Source organism: Hyperolius riggenbachi, chromosome 4 (genome assembly GCF_040937935.1).
Source record: "Hyperolius riggenbachi isolate aHypRig1 chromosome 4, aHypRig1.pri, whole genome shotgun sequence".
Classification (NCBI taxonomy): domain Eukaryota; kingdom Metazoa; phylum Chordata; class Amphibia; order Anura; family Hyperoliidae; genus Hyperolius; species Hyperolius riggenbachi.
This window is the reverse complement of record NC_090649.1, coordinates 387,607,822-387,624,101: the sequence shown is the minus strand read 5'-3', so window position 1 is coordinate 387,624,101 and position 16,280 is coordinate 387,607,822. Positions and strand designations below refer to the sequence as shown.

The following is a 16,280-nucleotide window of genomic DNA, read 5'->3' as shown; positions in this document are numbered from 1 at the left end:
GGTGGCAGCACTCCTAGGTCAACAAGTGCGTGGGGGTGAAAGTTTAATGAAGAATGGGTGGTCATTACTAAAAGGGAATGTCCAGGCAAATAATAAAAAAACAAAACACTACATCTACTTACCCTGGGGCTTCATCCAGCCCCTTAGCAGCTGGTCTGCCCCTCGCCGCAGCTCCGGTGCAGCGGCAGACCTCCCCAGGTCCTTGTCCACTACTGCGCCTGCACTGCTGGTAATCAAGTCCACATGGTCCGGAGTTTACTGCGCAGGCGCAGAACTATGGTGCCTGCGCCGTACACTCCGGACCACGTGGACTTAATAGACAGCGTCGCAGGAGAGGACGACCTGGCGAGGTTGGCCTCTGCCACCGGAGCTGCAGCGAGGGACAGATCAGCTGCTAGGGGCTGGAGGAAGCCAAGGGGGAAGTAGATGTCTTATTTGCCTGGATATTCCCTGTAAAGAAAATGACAAATCACATTGTGGTGATGTCCATGAACCATTTCAGAATGCCAGGTGTGACATTCCAATCCATCAGAACTATTGACTCCCAAAAACTACAACTAAGTCATATGAAAGCTTATTTTTCAAATAAGTACACGAGGTCAATACCAGGGATAATGTAAGGGTAATCTTTAGGGTTAGGATGTTGTAAAAATCAGTATTAGTATTAAGACAAACAGAACTGAGGCCTGAAACACACCAGAGGAGTTTTTCTGAGCGTTTTGAGTTTTTAAATCTGCTGCTAAGGTTATCCTATGTGTCTGTGCACACTGGAGCAATGAGGTTTTGTAAAAATCCCCATAGCATTACATTGGGAAGAGCTTTTGAAACCTCTAAAAGCTCTTCCCAATGTAATGCTATGGGGTTTTTTACAAAACCTCATTGCTCCAGTGTGCACAGACACATAGGAGAACATTAGCAGCAGATTTAAAAACTCAAAACGCTCAGAAAAACTCCTCTGGTGTGTTTCAGGCCTGAGAGGGATATGGAGACGGCCATGTTTGTTTCCTTTCAAACAAATTGCCTGGCATCTTGCATGCAGCAGTAACACACCTGAAACAAGCATGCGACAAATGCAGTCAAACAAGTCAAACATCTGATCTGCATGCTTGTTCAGGGTATATGAAAAAAAGTATCCGAGACAGGAGATCAGCCAAGCAATTTGCATTGGAAATACAATATGGCAGCCTCCATATGTCTCACCTTGGGCTCCTTTTAAGTAATACAGAATAAGAAGAATACTGACTAGTTGTGTAAGCTACTGCACTTGGCTCTTAGCATCATTAAATAAGCTTTCAGAAATTATCCTACTAGTTCCATACATTCACTTTGTCGTAACTTCTTAAAAAGTTAAAAATGCTTATACTGGTAGCTGAAATATTAAGCCTCTTGCACACTGCAAATCGCAAATCCAATTTCCGATTCTGATTCTCCCTGGATGCTATTAAACGCAGAAAACGCAGCATGCAGGACCGATTTTAAAAAAAAAAATAATCGCAAATCGGAATCGCTTGTAAAATCACATCAAAATTGCAAATCGGAATTGTAGTGTGCAAGAGGGCTTACAGTGTAGATCTTTCAGAACTAAAAAAATCAAGTTGTGAAACAAAAACATTTCACTTTAGAGTAGAAGATGGACCTAGGTGAAGATTTTTTGAAAGCTGTCAAATTGCTGGGAGAAGATTTGCACTGTTAACTGCATTAAAACAGAGGCACAGAACCAATGCTTCAGAGGATATTGAGCAGATGGCGTTGCAGGTAATCAGTTACGTCTCTAAAGGTCTTTTAGTATCTAATACTTATATACTGTATTTACTTCGATACCAAAGTACTAAGTAACATTCATAAATGTATTTTCTGCACTGATCTGGCCAGATTGAACAACGGTCATATGTATATGCAAGCACAATCTGTTAGAAACATTTCCAAGACCATACATGCCTGGCTCAACCAAACGTGTATATTCATGCCTGTGAGGTGGGGCAGGGGGAGCCAGAGCTATACTCCCAGCTGCCTCTGAGGAAAAGAGCCAGTTCTCTGGGATAGCTCAGTATGGCCAGTTAGTATTCCTTGAACAGGGAGCATCAGAGGCACCCTCCAGATTTATAGGATTGTTTTCCCATCCAGTAGTAAAAGGTTGGATTGGCCAATTATCTTGTATCTCAAGGTACCTACAAAATGTACTGATTGTTTGCATCAGTGTGTTAACTACAAAATAGATGGTTCTAAAATGCAGAAGGTCACAACTTGTGTGACAGGAATTGTTCAAGCACACTTTGCTGTACTATTTTTAGAGGAGGGAGAAGAGCTGGAAGATATTATTAGCTTTACAGCATTAAATAATACCATGACAATTTAGTCATGATGGTAAAAATCACAGTGCTGTAACTGAGGCTGGACACTGGAAAACTACTCCATGCCTCTTGATCCTTACTGAGTGCTTAAAAAAGTAGACGCAGCATATGTAGGCCCAAATTTCAAGAAACTATACCATCTATTCAGACTATTGGTAAATTGGTCTTATGCTCATTTAAAAGCTACATATGCCTAAACTTTTACTGACTAGTGTGGCATCCTGTGACCTGCAGGGTGAAAAGTCTGGTCCATGCACTTTCACAGTTGGTCTAAAATTTTATGTTGTGTAATTCTGTCCCATCCAACTTCTGATCTAATGTTAATGCCAATCATGACAAATTTCATCCATAGACCCTGAACAAGCATATGCAGATCAGCTGTTTCTGACATTGTCGGATCTGACAAGATTAGCCGCATGCTTGTTTCTTGTGCGATTCAGACACAACTGCAGCCAAATAGATCAGCAGACTGCCAGGCAACTGGTATTGTTTAAAAGGAAATAATATGGCAGCCTCTATATCCCTCTCACTACAGTTGTCCTTTAAATCTCATTAACATTTACAGCTAGCTCTAAAAATATTGGTCATGATTTATTAGTAGGGAGGAAGCGTTTGTTAAAATGAGGGAGTGGCTGCTATGCACGCCTTACATAGCAGCGCTCCTTGCTTTCCTTAGTTACACAAGTTGCTTACATAGCAACATGCGTAACTTTAAATGCGGGTAGTCCTATGAAGTATCGTGATATTTCACTAGCGGCCGCTATGTTAATTAACAGTTACTATAGGACCACCTGCATGGCATGCATAACGGACGCTCCTTCATTTTAACAAGCGCTCCCTCACATTAAGCTGTGCTGCTTTAGCAACGCAGTTTAATGAATCAAGGACAATGTCTTATCTGACTTTGAAAATAAATCTAGTAAATACGAAGGAGGCACTCAATTGTCTTCAAACGTACTTTTCATCAAATCCCAGTAATATACAACATGTTTCAGGACATATCCCCTTCATCAGGTGTACATCTGATGAAGGGGATATGCCTCGAAACATGTCCTTCATCAGGTGTACATCTGATGAAGGGGATATGCCTCGAAACATGTCCTTCATCAGGTGTACATCTGATGAAGGGGATATGCCTCGAAACATGTCCTTCATCAGGTGTACATCTGATGAAGGGGATATGCCTCGAAACATGTCGTGTATTACTGGGATTTGATAAAACGCAAGTTTGAAGCCAATTGAGTGCCTCCTTCATATTTACTTTATTGAACCATGTGTGGAGTGGTGACCCCACAGAGGGATTGTGCACCAGCTACATACACCTGACCAGGTCTATTCCACAGGGACTTGCTGCAGTTTGCTCGTTTTGAAAATAAATCTTCAAGTGCAATATTAGTAATTAATTTTATATGTTTCATAGTAAAATCTGACCTGTTCTAGCCTCTACTTTCTATGTCAAGCCTGCATAAGTGAAAAAAGGAGAAAACTGCACGCCTTGCTCTGAATAATGCAAAATAATGGCACATATAAAGTCCTCACATGACATCACCTAGGCCACAGTTTAGCCAGTAGGCAGATAAAGAGCCCTCATAAAAGCAAGCTGGTAGCCTGTGTAAAGTTACGTGTGAAAGATAGCCTCGCACTCTTACTTGCTCTTCCAAGACTCCTACATAGTGAACCAGTCCCTTCTTTCTCAATGGCATTTTACAAAACCTATATTACTATCACAGGATGTTTAGTACAGATGCACAATAACTGCTCCCTATAAAGCTCAAAACCCAATCCCAATGGCGACAGTTCCAGGCATGAGCGCTGTACGGAAACATTGCTCAGCTGTAGATGAACATGTACTGTTTCTATGGCAAGGGGAGGAAGGCCAATGCTATGCCGCACAAGGTATGGAGGGACAACAATGCATTTGTTCATCGCTGTACAAATGTTAGATTATCGGCCCACATGGCCTCAAATAACTGTCTCAGCTGAGTTCCCTCTAGTACCTGTAGAAGGCTTTAAAAACTATGGCACCAATCCATCTACTTACTTCTGAGATTCACTAACAGCTGATCCCTCTATTAATCAGCACTTACACTGCCTCAGAGAAAATATCTCAGGGATTTACTGACTTCTAGAGAGGTAATGAGTTAAATCATGAGGTGATGAGTCTTCCATCTGGAATAGATGTTGGAATTCTTTTGAGTGCATAACATGCATGCATGTAAAAGAGGAGTGTAAATAGCCCTAAACCCTGGACAGATGTTTTGCCGACAGTGTTGAACTTAGAACAGCCCATGCACAGCAGAGGACTCACAATGAGGAGCGCAAAGGACCAAAACAGTTTTGCCAGCGCTACTGTTTAAATCACCCAGATAATATAACCAACACAGAAATTAAAATGAATCGGTTTAAAAGTAATGTTGGCCCAGACATTGGAATTCACAAAAATAAGGTAGCAATGTTTTTACTTCATTCACATAGCTGCCCATTTTGAGGTCTAGAAATATATTTTGCTTTCTATCCATATTCAAAATCTGCTCTGTACACAATCTTTGGACCTCAGTCATAGATGAACCCTGGCTGCTAGCCATTTTCCTTTTATTAGCAGCCCCACTTAAAATCACTGCAAAATAAGGAGAGGATGATAGAACCTTATGGAATGAGATAAATTTACACGATCAGGGATTAATAATAATTTAAAAAAAAACCAAACAAAAAACAGCTTTCAGCATGAACCTGACCTGATTTTTTTTTTTTTTTTAGCAAAGATACACTTAAAGTGGATCCGAGATGAAAAACTAACAAGTAACTTGTCTATATATCTTATCTAAAGTTTACATATTTTTCATAGTTTACACAGCAAATTTAGCTGCAAACAGCTTTAATAGAATATGATCATGTCTTCCTGTGATACAATGACAGCAGCCATGTTTGTAAACATTACACAGAGGCAGGTTAATCTGCATCTTGAGCAAAAAAACCTAATCCCCCCTCCTACTCCCTCCTCCCCTCTGCTTCTGAAACCTCTGGCTGGTAATACCTCCCCCTCCTCCTGCCCAGACTGAGCTCCCATGAGCCCTTGCTACTGTCTGAGAGAGCCTTGGCTCTCTGAAAACCTGTGGGCGTGGCTTGGTTAGTTTATAGGGAATTAGAGTATTAAAACAAAAACAAAAAACTATTTGGCTTGAGGAATTCCCTATAAACAAAGGGAAAGGAACACAATTATGCAATGTGTAAAAGTTCATCTCGAATCCACTTTAAGGACAACTGTAGTGAGAAGACTATGGAGGCTGCCATATTTATTTCCTTTTAAATAATACCAGTTGCCTGACAGCCCTGCTGATCTATTTGGCTGTAGTAGTGTCTGAATAACACCAGAACAGCAGATTGCTAATGTTGTCAGATATGACAATGTCAGAAACTTCTGATCTGCTGCATGCCTGTTCAGGGTCTATGGCTAAAAGTATTAGAGGCAGAGATCCTCTGTTGATCCAGCAGGATAGCCAGGCAACTGGTATGGTTTAAAAGCAAATAAATATGGCAGCCTCCATATCCCTCGTTTGTCCTTTAACCTCCCCTGCACAAAGTCTGTGGCAAACACTTGCCCTTCCTATTCCACCATCACTACAACGACACATTCAGTAGTGGTGCATTGTGGGTAACCACAAATGTTTACTTCTAGCTGAATTATTGCAAATTTCCTTCTGTTTTAAGAAGGCAAATTTCATCTAGAACGACACAAGCGTTTCTGTTTTCTGACATCTTGGCACCATTCGTTTTGGTATGAGGCGGTCAGCACAACTGTGAAGAGCAGTACTAGAAAAAGCCAAAAATTGTCTCTCTCCATTTCAGCCCCCCCCCCCCCCCTTAACAAAATACCATTCCACCTCCGTGACCTAGCTACTCCTCTTAACCCGACGTAAAATACAATTCCCATTACATGTCACATCAGTCCTTCCTAATCCAATATTCTGACAAACCTCCCAGTGTTTAAAAAAAATAAATAAATAAATAAAAATCCTTCATGTGATAGCAAACCTCATACCAACTTAAAAAGTAAAAAAATAAAAACTGGTGAAATAACCTGAAGTCTGCAGTAAAAACACCTGGTGCCGGAATGTTCAGAGCCAAGATTACAAGCCTGATGCACAATCTTGGTGTCTGGAACTTCAGCAAGGATGTAGACTTGGTGCAGCTGTGTTAGGTGTACCATTCAAATAAATAATGCATCCCTGACCAGAGCAGGATACTGTGCAAACCTACTCGGCACCAGGTCCAACTGATACATTCCCAGAATCCTCCTACTCAGTTGTGTGCAGAGCTTTGCCTCTTGCTGGAGCAACTGCTTGCACTATCCATGTAAAGTTATGTGAGGGTAGGTGGAGCTATGCAAATGTCAAAACCCCACAACATTTCAATATCTTCATAGGAGAGTAGCACAGTTTTAGTGTGCAATAGCAGAGTGCAGAGGGCCAGTGCGTATCATATCCAACAAATGATGGTGCCTGCTGTAGGGTTGGAAGACTAACCTAGGCCGAGGTTACATTTTTTTCAAAACAGCAAAGTGAAATACTACCGTATTATTAAAAAAATAGATTAAATCGGTAGCCTGGTCATAATCAATGACAAGTAATTTATAGACTTCTACACCAAAAACAAAAGGTTTGGTATATAAAACTTAAAGGTTCTCTTTCTAGAGCAATCCAACAGAGTAACAAAGCAGCTCGGGTGACCCAAAACCACTAGGACCGTATAGGGGCCTAAAAGAGACAGAAAAGCCCTTCTACTAAAAAGCAATGCTTAGTGTGGTTTGCCTTTTTACACACTTAAAACTGAATTATCGCAAGTACCTTCTGTTTTAAGAAGGCAAAGCACACTATTGTAATCCAGCCAGACTAAACAAATATCCCAGGATATAAACAGTAAATATCTGAAAACGCATCTACAATAAAGCTCACAGTAAAAAGCATGTCATCAATACCTATGTTGTGTCTCTGAAGAATGACACTGGGCTTTATTGTGCCAATAAAGACATTTACAAGCATCACACAGTGAAAATATTGTTTGGAGTAATTCGATAAGACTGTATTCCACATATAAGGACTGTAGATCACAATCTTACCTTTCTTTTATACTACATACAGCCAATAACTACCATTTATTCTAAAGTAGTCAACCAGCTGATCACTGTTTTTTGAAACGCCAGTCTTGCATCAATGTGGTAGAGAGATCTCCACTTTGAGATCTCACAGCAATGTTTCTAAAATGTATCGGGTGTCTAAAGAATATAAAGGTTACACACAGTCAGTAATACTAACAAAACTGATCTAGTCTCCAAAAGTTGGGTTTCATTATTACTCATTTATAAAATCAAAAGGTGAATGGTGTTATGTGGGCCTTATTCAACCCAATAAGGGCTGTGGAATGGATACTGGCCCACACTACTTTCAGGGCTCGTTTCCACTATAGCGAATCCGCATGCAGGCACCGCATGCGGATTCGTATAGGCAATACAAGTGGATGGGATTGTTTCCACTTGTGCGTCGTGCGGGTGCGTTTTGGTGTGTGGGGGAAATCTGCACGGCAGAGCCATCAGATTTCGCGTGCGGCTTTGTCATGCGGTTTTCCCCGCGATTTCGCATGTACTGCTATGACAATTTACACAGGCAGTGACATGGTTAAATTCGCCTGCTTCTTAGCCATGCGAAATCGCATGCGGAATCGCGGGGAAATCAGCATGCGGAAACGCATCCGCATACGATTTAGTCCGCAGTGGAATCCAGGCGATTACGCACCGCAACAGTGGAAACGAGCCCTCAGTGTGAATAAGAAGACTTGCCAAAAGTGATTAGAGTGGAGCAGAGCAGTGTGCACTGTGGTGTTGGTGTGATGTGTTAACAGGGCCTAACAAGTGAAACTCAGCCAAGCCAGTAACTTATTTCCTCACAACAGGGTATTAAACTAAGGTGAAGACTCACTGGAAGGTCAAATTCTGCCCTACTTTACCTAAAGCTATGATATTCACTTTTATCCAGAGTAGAAAGAAAAGGACGGAGGACCAGTGCGAGCCTTCCTTCAAAGTTAAATCACTACTTTTGTATTAGGTTGTCCACCAGCACCGGCTCTGTATTTCCCCACAGAAACCGCTAGTGTCCGGTATGATAGCAGCTTATTCATCACATCGGTGGGAAATACTATCCGTAAGTATTTAAACTCTAAAACTGCACACCAGGACCTTCACCTGCAGCTTTACTAAACATCTTTGGTTGGTGGCACTGAGCTGCCGTCCATGGAATAGATTAGCTGTTTGGTTTGTGATAAATCAGCAGCTATCCTGACTAAAGTTTTCTGCGGGGGAAATACAGAGCTGGTGCTGGTGGACAGCCTAATACGCAAGTAGCCATTTACCTTTAGGAAGGCTCACACTGGTCCTTAGTCATTTTCTTTCCTCCTCCAGTGTCTTTTCTATCATTGCCATGGAAGTTATGTCTCTCAAAATGCTTGCCACATCCTGCCCCTTCCAGTAGTCATCCCTATGGGAAGGTCAAAACAGCAGTTCTGACAGGTCTTCCACCATCTTAGTTTTTCCCATAGCTTATAGTGACCAATAACCATGAGATAAACAACCCTGAAGACATGGCAGACACTCGCCAAGGACCTCCCTGGTTTTGGGCGAGAAGACAGCTGTGAAGTAAAGACACCTTCTTAGCTAGACACCTTCTTCGCTTTCCTAGAAAGAGGAACATTTGCTTTTCTTAGTACAAGTTAATGTTAGAATATGCTCTCAGTGGAACCTTAAAGGCTGAATCTCATAACTGTGCTGTGCTGTACTTTCCACAAAAAAAAGGGGGATGGGGGGTTGGGGGGACGACAAAGAATCAATTATTTTTAAAGGTGCTTATTCACACCACTAAGTTGCATTACAGTGTACTTCTTTGATTTAACTCAGTTCCTACACAGAAACTAGTCCAAAATTAGCTGACATTCGTAATTCTGGAGTTCAAAGAGTCATGGTTGTGTCTTGCTCTGTGCCATGAGGTTGGTGCTCCGCGCCATGTGGTTGCTTTACTTATCACACTGGCTCTGTGCCGCATGGAAAATACACAGTCTTGCATTGACTTATGTGATATTCAGGTCTTAGTCATGTATTACAACTCCTGCAACCATCGAATTTATAGTTCACCAATCTTTCTGAAGATAAATGTCCTTCATTCTACCTACTCCCCCTACAATAATGCAGGGATTTAAATACTAAAGGATCGACCCCTCATAGGAAGGCCATCTTTCCCTCTACTTCTATAGCAATCTTCAAAATTATACAGAAAATGTATCAATTAATCACCTCCAATATTGTTAACAACACCCTTGCCCTTTTTGGTGAGAAGCGAAACGAGATTAAAACTATATATAAAAGAAAAGATCACTATAGGCACAATGGTAATAAAAGAACTTATACCAGTTAACTGGCATAAACACATGTCCACTTCTTTAAATGACTGGCTAACTACGATGTCAGATTTATTTGATCATGAAACAGATACCCCAAATCCCAATAAAGAGAGGAATAAACCAACTTTTACAAAATTGGAAGCAGATAAAATAACAATAGCTGATAAATGAAAGAATCTGAACGTATTGCCATTTTTTCATTCCTACACGTCACTTGCATATATACACCCATAAAATTAGAATTAAAAAGAGGTTGATAAATCTAACAGCAAATGCAACATTGGGGGTCACTATATTTAACCCACCCCCTGCCTTTTGTCGTCTCCCCTCCCCCTCTCTACCATGTGTAAATACCAATTTGTTGGATTAAAGCTAAGTAAATCCTTTTAGTCTTCATCATTACATTTTTATTTATTTATTTTTTATATGGCTGTCCCATTTTTCTTTTTTCACTTCTTACAAGTAATGATGATGCAAACTAATTTTCTCGACCTAAAAAAAGCGAGCTGATGAAACTTAGTGATACGGTTAAGGACCCACACTAAGGTGTGGATTATGCTTGGGAAACAAAAAAAAAACTATAAGATAAAAGAACCCACAAAATCACAAATCAGTGCTTTTTGCCTGTGAGGCACTCCTGTAGAGCCTGACCATGGAAGACACAATTAGAAATACAGGCTCAATCCCAATGTAGATCCAAAACCTTTTTTTTTCTTTAAATGTCATCTCACAAAGATGATAATTAAAAACAAAAAAAATCTCCCTGAAAGGCAGAAAAAAAAAAAATACTATATGCTGCTCAAGTGACTTAACTTGATCCCTAATGCAGCCTGAAAATGTTCAGCGCCTTGAAGTAAAGTGCGATTATAGAGTTTGTTAATACTCCTCATACGATCATCAAGTGTAAGTGCATATTTCATGGTACATGAAGATAACCAAGAAAAAATGGTGCTATTAGAGGTCAGGTTAGCTGCTACCCAAATAGACCCCAGGCCAACATCTAGCTCTGGGAAGATGTGAAAAACAAATGACGTCTGCAAGTTGACAACACTGGGTTTAATGCTGACATATACAGCTGATCAAACATTATTTTTGGTCGTGTGAAGTAAAAATTTAATTCTGTCTACTACTAAGGATAACAGCAAACTGTGCTAGAAGATGAGTCAAGGAAGTTATTGTCATTTCCACCTTTTAAATATCTAAAGTCCGTGTCCAGCAACGTTCAAATTCCCATAAACTTTAAGGCATTTTTTTTAACACATCTAAACTATTCATTTTTATAAAAAAAATAAACATCACTTCCAAAGCCATTGTTATTTATATATACACAGTGACAGTGTGATTTGTTAAATACAGAAGAGAACCTTTCAAGATAGCTGCTCCCTCAGAAACCCCGATGCTGGTGGCTGCTGAAGTCCAGGGCCAGGGAACACCTCAGTAGCATCATGAATAGTGAAGGTCATGTCTAGAAAACCTAATGGAGAAGCATGTGATCAGTTTGGTCAGGTGATAGATATGCAAGTTTCTGATTTGCTAGTCATGACCATGTGCTAAAAGCAGGAAGTGATCACAGCAAATAAGAGCTTTACAAATCTATTAGCTGATAGGGATGGTCAATGAGATTCAATTAATTTTGAGTTGATGCAGGATTATGCAAATTCTGTATGCAGCTTGAAAATGGACCTCTCAGCAGGATTTGATTGGATCATTTTGAAGCTGCATATATTTGCACACAAAATTTACATAATGCTGCATCAACTTGAAATTCTTTGCATCTCATGGACCATCCCTATCAGCTGATCAAACAAAAGACATGTTTCTCCACGAGTTCTTCTAGACATGACCATCGCTATTCACCAACCATGAATAGTAGTATGCCAGCCCCGACTAGCACTGCTTTTAAGCAATAGCAGCCTCCAGCAACAAATGCATCTAAATCAGGCCACAGCATTCCTTAGAAGCTTCCTTTAAAGGGAATGCACAGCACTTCGTGAGTATGCTTGTTTTATTTATTATGTTTAATACTAAATATACATTTTACTTTTTTTACTGGACAAAAAAATGAAACATTGCAAATAAAGATGTCGTACTTGCCTGAAGACTTCACCTACTTGTGCGACTGATTTTCTGCTATAGTAGATAACTATCTAACACAATGACAACCGAGTCCCACAACCCATTCATATAGCTGAAAGGGTAAGGAAAGATAAAATCCTACTGTATACAAAGGAGTTGCCTTTATGCTGGGTACACACAGAGTTTCTGGCCGATTTACTTTCAGATCGATTATTTCTAACATGCCCTATTTGCTTTCCGATCGATTTACGATCATTTTCCGCTCGACTTCCTATTAAAGTGAATGGAAATCGATCAGAAAATGCTCGGACAGCAAATCGAACATGCTGGAAATAATCGATCTGACAGTAAATTGGCCAGAAAATCTCAGTGTGTACCCAGCATTAGTACACAGCAATGAAATGAGACGCTGCTCTATATAGGAGGCGGAGCTCCAAGCAAGTATGAAATATCCACTTGTGACATTTCACATTTCCCTGATTTGTTTTCCCTCTACCTTAGCGCTACACATAATAAATACATATATATTTTTAAAAAAATGAGTCACTATACATTCCCTTTAAAAAAAAAGAAGTGTCATATGTAAAACTGTATAGAGATTAAAAACGGTGCTTGAGTGTTGGTATTTGTGAAGGGTTCAGTCTCAAGACCAGACAGACTTCAAGACTGATCGGAGTGAGCGGCCATCTTTAGTGAGTTCCCGAGTCACACACATGCAGGGAAGAGGGACGGCCTCTTCTCTTTTCTCCACAGTGTTGTAGGTGCATTTCTTCAAATGGTCGGCCATGCTGACAACATCAGCAAATTTCCATTCCTTCACCGTGCTGAATGCTGTACTGAAGCGCCATACCTGAAGGGAACACAATATAGAACATTCAAAAAAAAATGTATTTTATATTATAACAAATCTACAAAAGAGCTTGCATTAGTCATTTTTGGTTTTTTAACTATGAGTGCAGTGAGGCAAATCTCGTTAGGTCTGTATCCAGGATGAGGTCTCAGTCCATCCAAAATAAAGAAGAAAAGGTTTAGGTGGTTTGATAAAAGACATCTCAAGGGAGAGGGATATGGAGGCAGCCATATTTATTTCCTTTTAAACAATGCAAACTGCCTGGCTCTCCTCCCGATCAACTGCCTCTAATACTTTAAGGAACTGTAACCAAGGACTAAACTTCATCCCAATCAGCAGTCGATACCCCCATTCTTATGGAAAAGCTTTTCCTTTTGTTTAAAAGATCATCGTGGGTCTGTAAAGGTGGCCACTAACTGTCCAATTTCTAGCGAAAAATCGTTCGAGCGATCAGAAATTCTGATCGGACGAAAAATCGTTCACTACACCATCAACTAACCAATCTTTGCTTCCTATCTATCACGACCACCAAGAAAATCCAAATTTTCGTTCGACGAAATTTCATTCGGGCGACATTTTTTTCACTCGTTCATAATCGATTGTGTCCGCCAATGGAGATTATTTACAACCAATCCGATCAGAATTTCTGATCGCTCTAACGATTTTTCGCTAGAAATTGGACCATTAGTGGCCAGCTTAAGACTGATATTGTCATGAAACCCCTCCCACTGTGTGATGCCTAGACCTAGGTCCTGACAGTTGACCGTCTGTAGGCTTTGTTGCGTTCTGGGAAATAACAGCTGTTTCCAACTGCCAAGCAACCAGTATCTCCCTCTGTGCATATACACTGTATATCTAGAAAGAAAAAAAACAACCTTTTAGCCTATCGCATTGTTAGGGGGTGTGGTTATAGATAATGGCAGTTGGAGCTGTCTGTTTTTTTTCTTGTCTGCAATCAGTAAAGAGGATTATGTGCAGGCCGAGTGTGGATTAAACAATATGAACAAATTACATGGAGAATATCAATCATTTCTTGAGCTCTCTTCTATTTTTTTACTTTTCACTTTGCAATGTATTGATTTTTTCCCCTTTTAACTTACCGTTTCTCTTTGGCCTGGAACCCACTACAAAACGCTATCGCTAATCGCAATCGCTAGCGTTTTGTATGAGCAGTTTGCAAGCGATTTCATGAGTTTTCAGTAGCAATTTTAAAAAGTGTATTCAATTTTGCCAGCGGTTGTGTCGCTCTCTAAACGCTCCGAAAATCGCTCTAGTGGGTTTGAGCTCAAACTGTACACCCTGAACAAGCCTGCAGATCAGGTGCTCTGACTAAAGTCTTATTGGAAGAGCCCCATTCTTGTTTCAGATCTACGATTCAGACACTACTGCAGCCAAAGAGATCAGCAGGCGAAACAGACTAGTTTTGTTTAAAAGGACATAAATATGTCAGCCTCCATATCCCTCACACTTCAAGTTTCCTTTAAGATGGTCAATGTTATGCTAATAATTCCAACTTGCATGCAAATTCATTGCAAATTTACACAGCTTGGAATTGGACATATTTGGTTATCCCGGTTTTGAGCTGCATACAATTCCCATTAAATGTGCATGTCATTTTTATATTATTAGCCTGTAACTAACCATCTCTAGTGGTTTGCTACTTTAATGCATCTGTGACTGAGGGAGATATCATACGTTTGGTGACGAGAAGAAATGATGCAGTATATACATTGGGCGGCACATCAGAGATCAACGAGATGCTGATCTGCAGAGTTTGTTGCAAAGAGTGTGCAACATGCTTGATTTGCTCAAGATGCATATTGTTTACAACAAATTTACAATAAACCCAGAAAGTAAACAGCTCATTGATCAGGTCTACTAATAACTGCTTTTTGTGCATATAGCTAGATGCTTACATAGGTGGAGGGAAGCCTCCAATAGCCCAGAGGCTTATCCAATCTTTTTTACTACCTTCTGCTCCTGCTCTGGGACTCTACAAATATTCAACAATGTCAAATATGGTGCTCACAGCTGCACTCTCCTCCGTTATGAAAGCAGTCGCACTGTGCAGGGCAAAGTACAGCCTGCACAGCCGCATGGAGCCACTCAGGCATGGCAATGTCCTCCATACACGAGAGGCTCCATGCTACTGTACAGATGCGAATCCCTACAGGCACCTGCACAATACAGCCGCGTTCCTACACCGAGGGGAGCGCAGTCATGAAGGGGAGGGTTCTGGCGGGATGCAGAGGGTTTGATGAGGAACAGATACTGATTTTTATCAAGCTTACATACAAATGATACCTGCTTTATTTTTTGCAGGTAAACACTGCAAAGCCATTTTCACTTGGTCTTCCTAAAGTTTGAATTGCTTTCTAAAACTATATGCACAGATGAAAACAGGGAATACTTTTTAAGACTGGTGTACCTGAAAGCCTTTCAGTCTTGTTATGGTACTGCTGCACTATGGATCTCTTTAGTGCACTAATGCAGAACAGCCCCATCTCCGAACGTGTTCAAATCCTGACTGAAAGCCCCACCTGTTTAAGTCTGGAATTTAGGTCTTTTTCCCTCTTCGACATAATCCATCCTGTTCCCAATACTGAGCATGCTAGGAACATTGGAAAATCATCCACAACATCATTTGTAATGAGATTTCGGTACTTATCCGTTAGCCGGGCGCATCCGGCAGGTGGCGACAAAACTCCACCAGAGTTACATCTTTCCCTACTATCCATGTCGGCCTGGAGGGGGAATAGTAATTAGCGCCACCTGCCGGATGCGCCCGGCTAACGGATAAGTACCGAGATTTCTTCTAATAGGACTCAAGCAATCTTTGTTTCCGATCATTTAATGTACATCTAAAATGAAGTCCATTACATACACACACTAGAGCAGAGCTCCCCAACCCTGTCCTCAAGGCCCACCAACAGTACATGTTTTGCAGAAAACCACAAACATGCACAGGTGAGGTAATTGGTGTCTCATCAGATCTGATTAATGACCTCTGTGGATTTCCACAAAACATGCACTGTTGGTGGGCCTTGAGGACAGGTTTGGGGAACACTACACTGGAGAAAACTCAGCCAATGCAAACACAAGCACATTGGGCTCTATTCACAAAGCATTACTGCATTTGGTAATGCTCAAAACAGCGGATTTTACCGATCACCTTTCCAAGTTACAATTCACTAAACCCCTCACCGCACAGAAAAATCACTGTTCCCAACTAATGAGGTAAATTACTGACTTGTGCGGGAATTACCTCTTGAAATGTCAGTTCACAAAGATTTCCGCATGTCATTTTTCTGCCAAAAGTGTTTGGAATTTTTCTCCAAATCACAGCAGCCGATAACTGGCTCTCCCTCTGCTGTCTCTGTGCGGTAACTTGAAAGACAGCCTTTGGGGAGAGCCAGGCATCCAATAGGGAGAGCCACACAGCCTTCTTCTCACGCTGATTGGATGCCACAGGGATGCTGGTGGGTCTTTCACTGTATCATTGCAGAAGAAGCTGACAATTCGGCGGGTATCCCTGCATACCTTTAGATGTGCATATTTGT

At 40.9% G+C, this 16,280-nt stretch overlaps 1 protein-coding gene across 1 annotated transcript in view; it reads right to left on the bottom strand.

Annotated features, from left to right (window-relative positions):
- Nucleotides 1–883: 883 nt before the first annotated feature.
- The window catches only part of FBXO30 (F-box protein 30), a 63,129-nt gene continuing 47,732 nt past the window's right edge, over nucleotides 884–16,280 (bottom strand). Inside the window, exon 4 of the mRNA XM_068232143.1 lies at nucleotides 884–12,720. Within this exon, the coding sequence (XP_068088244.1) occupies nucleotides 12,514–12,720 (207 nt within the window). The 3' untranslated portion in view covers nucleotides 884–12,513. The remainder of the gene's footprint in view (nucleotides 12,721–16,280) is intronic.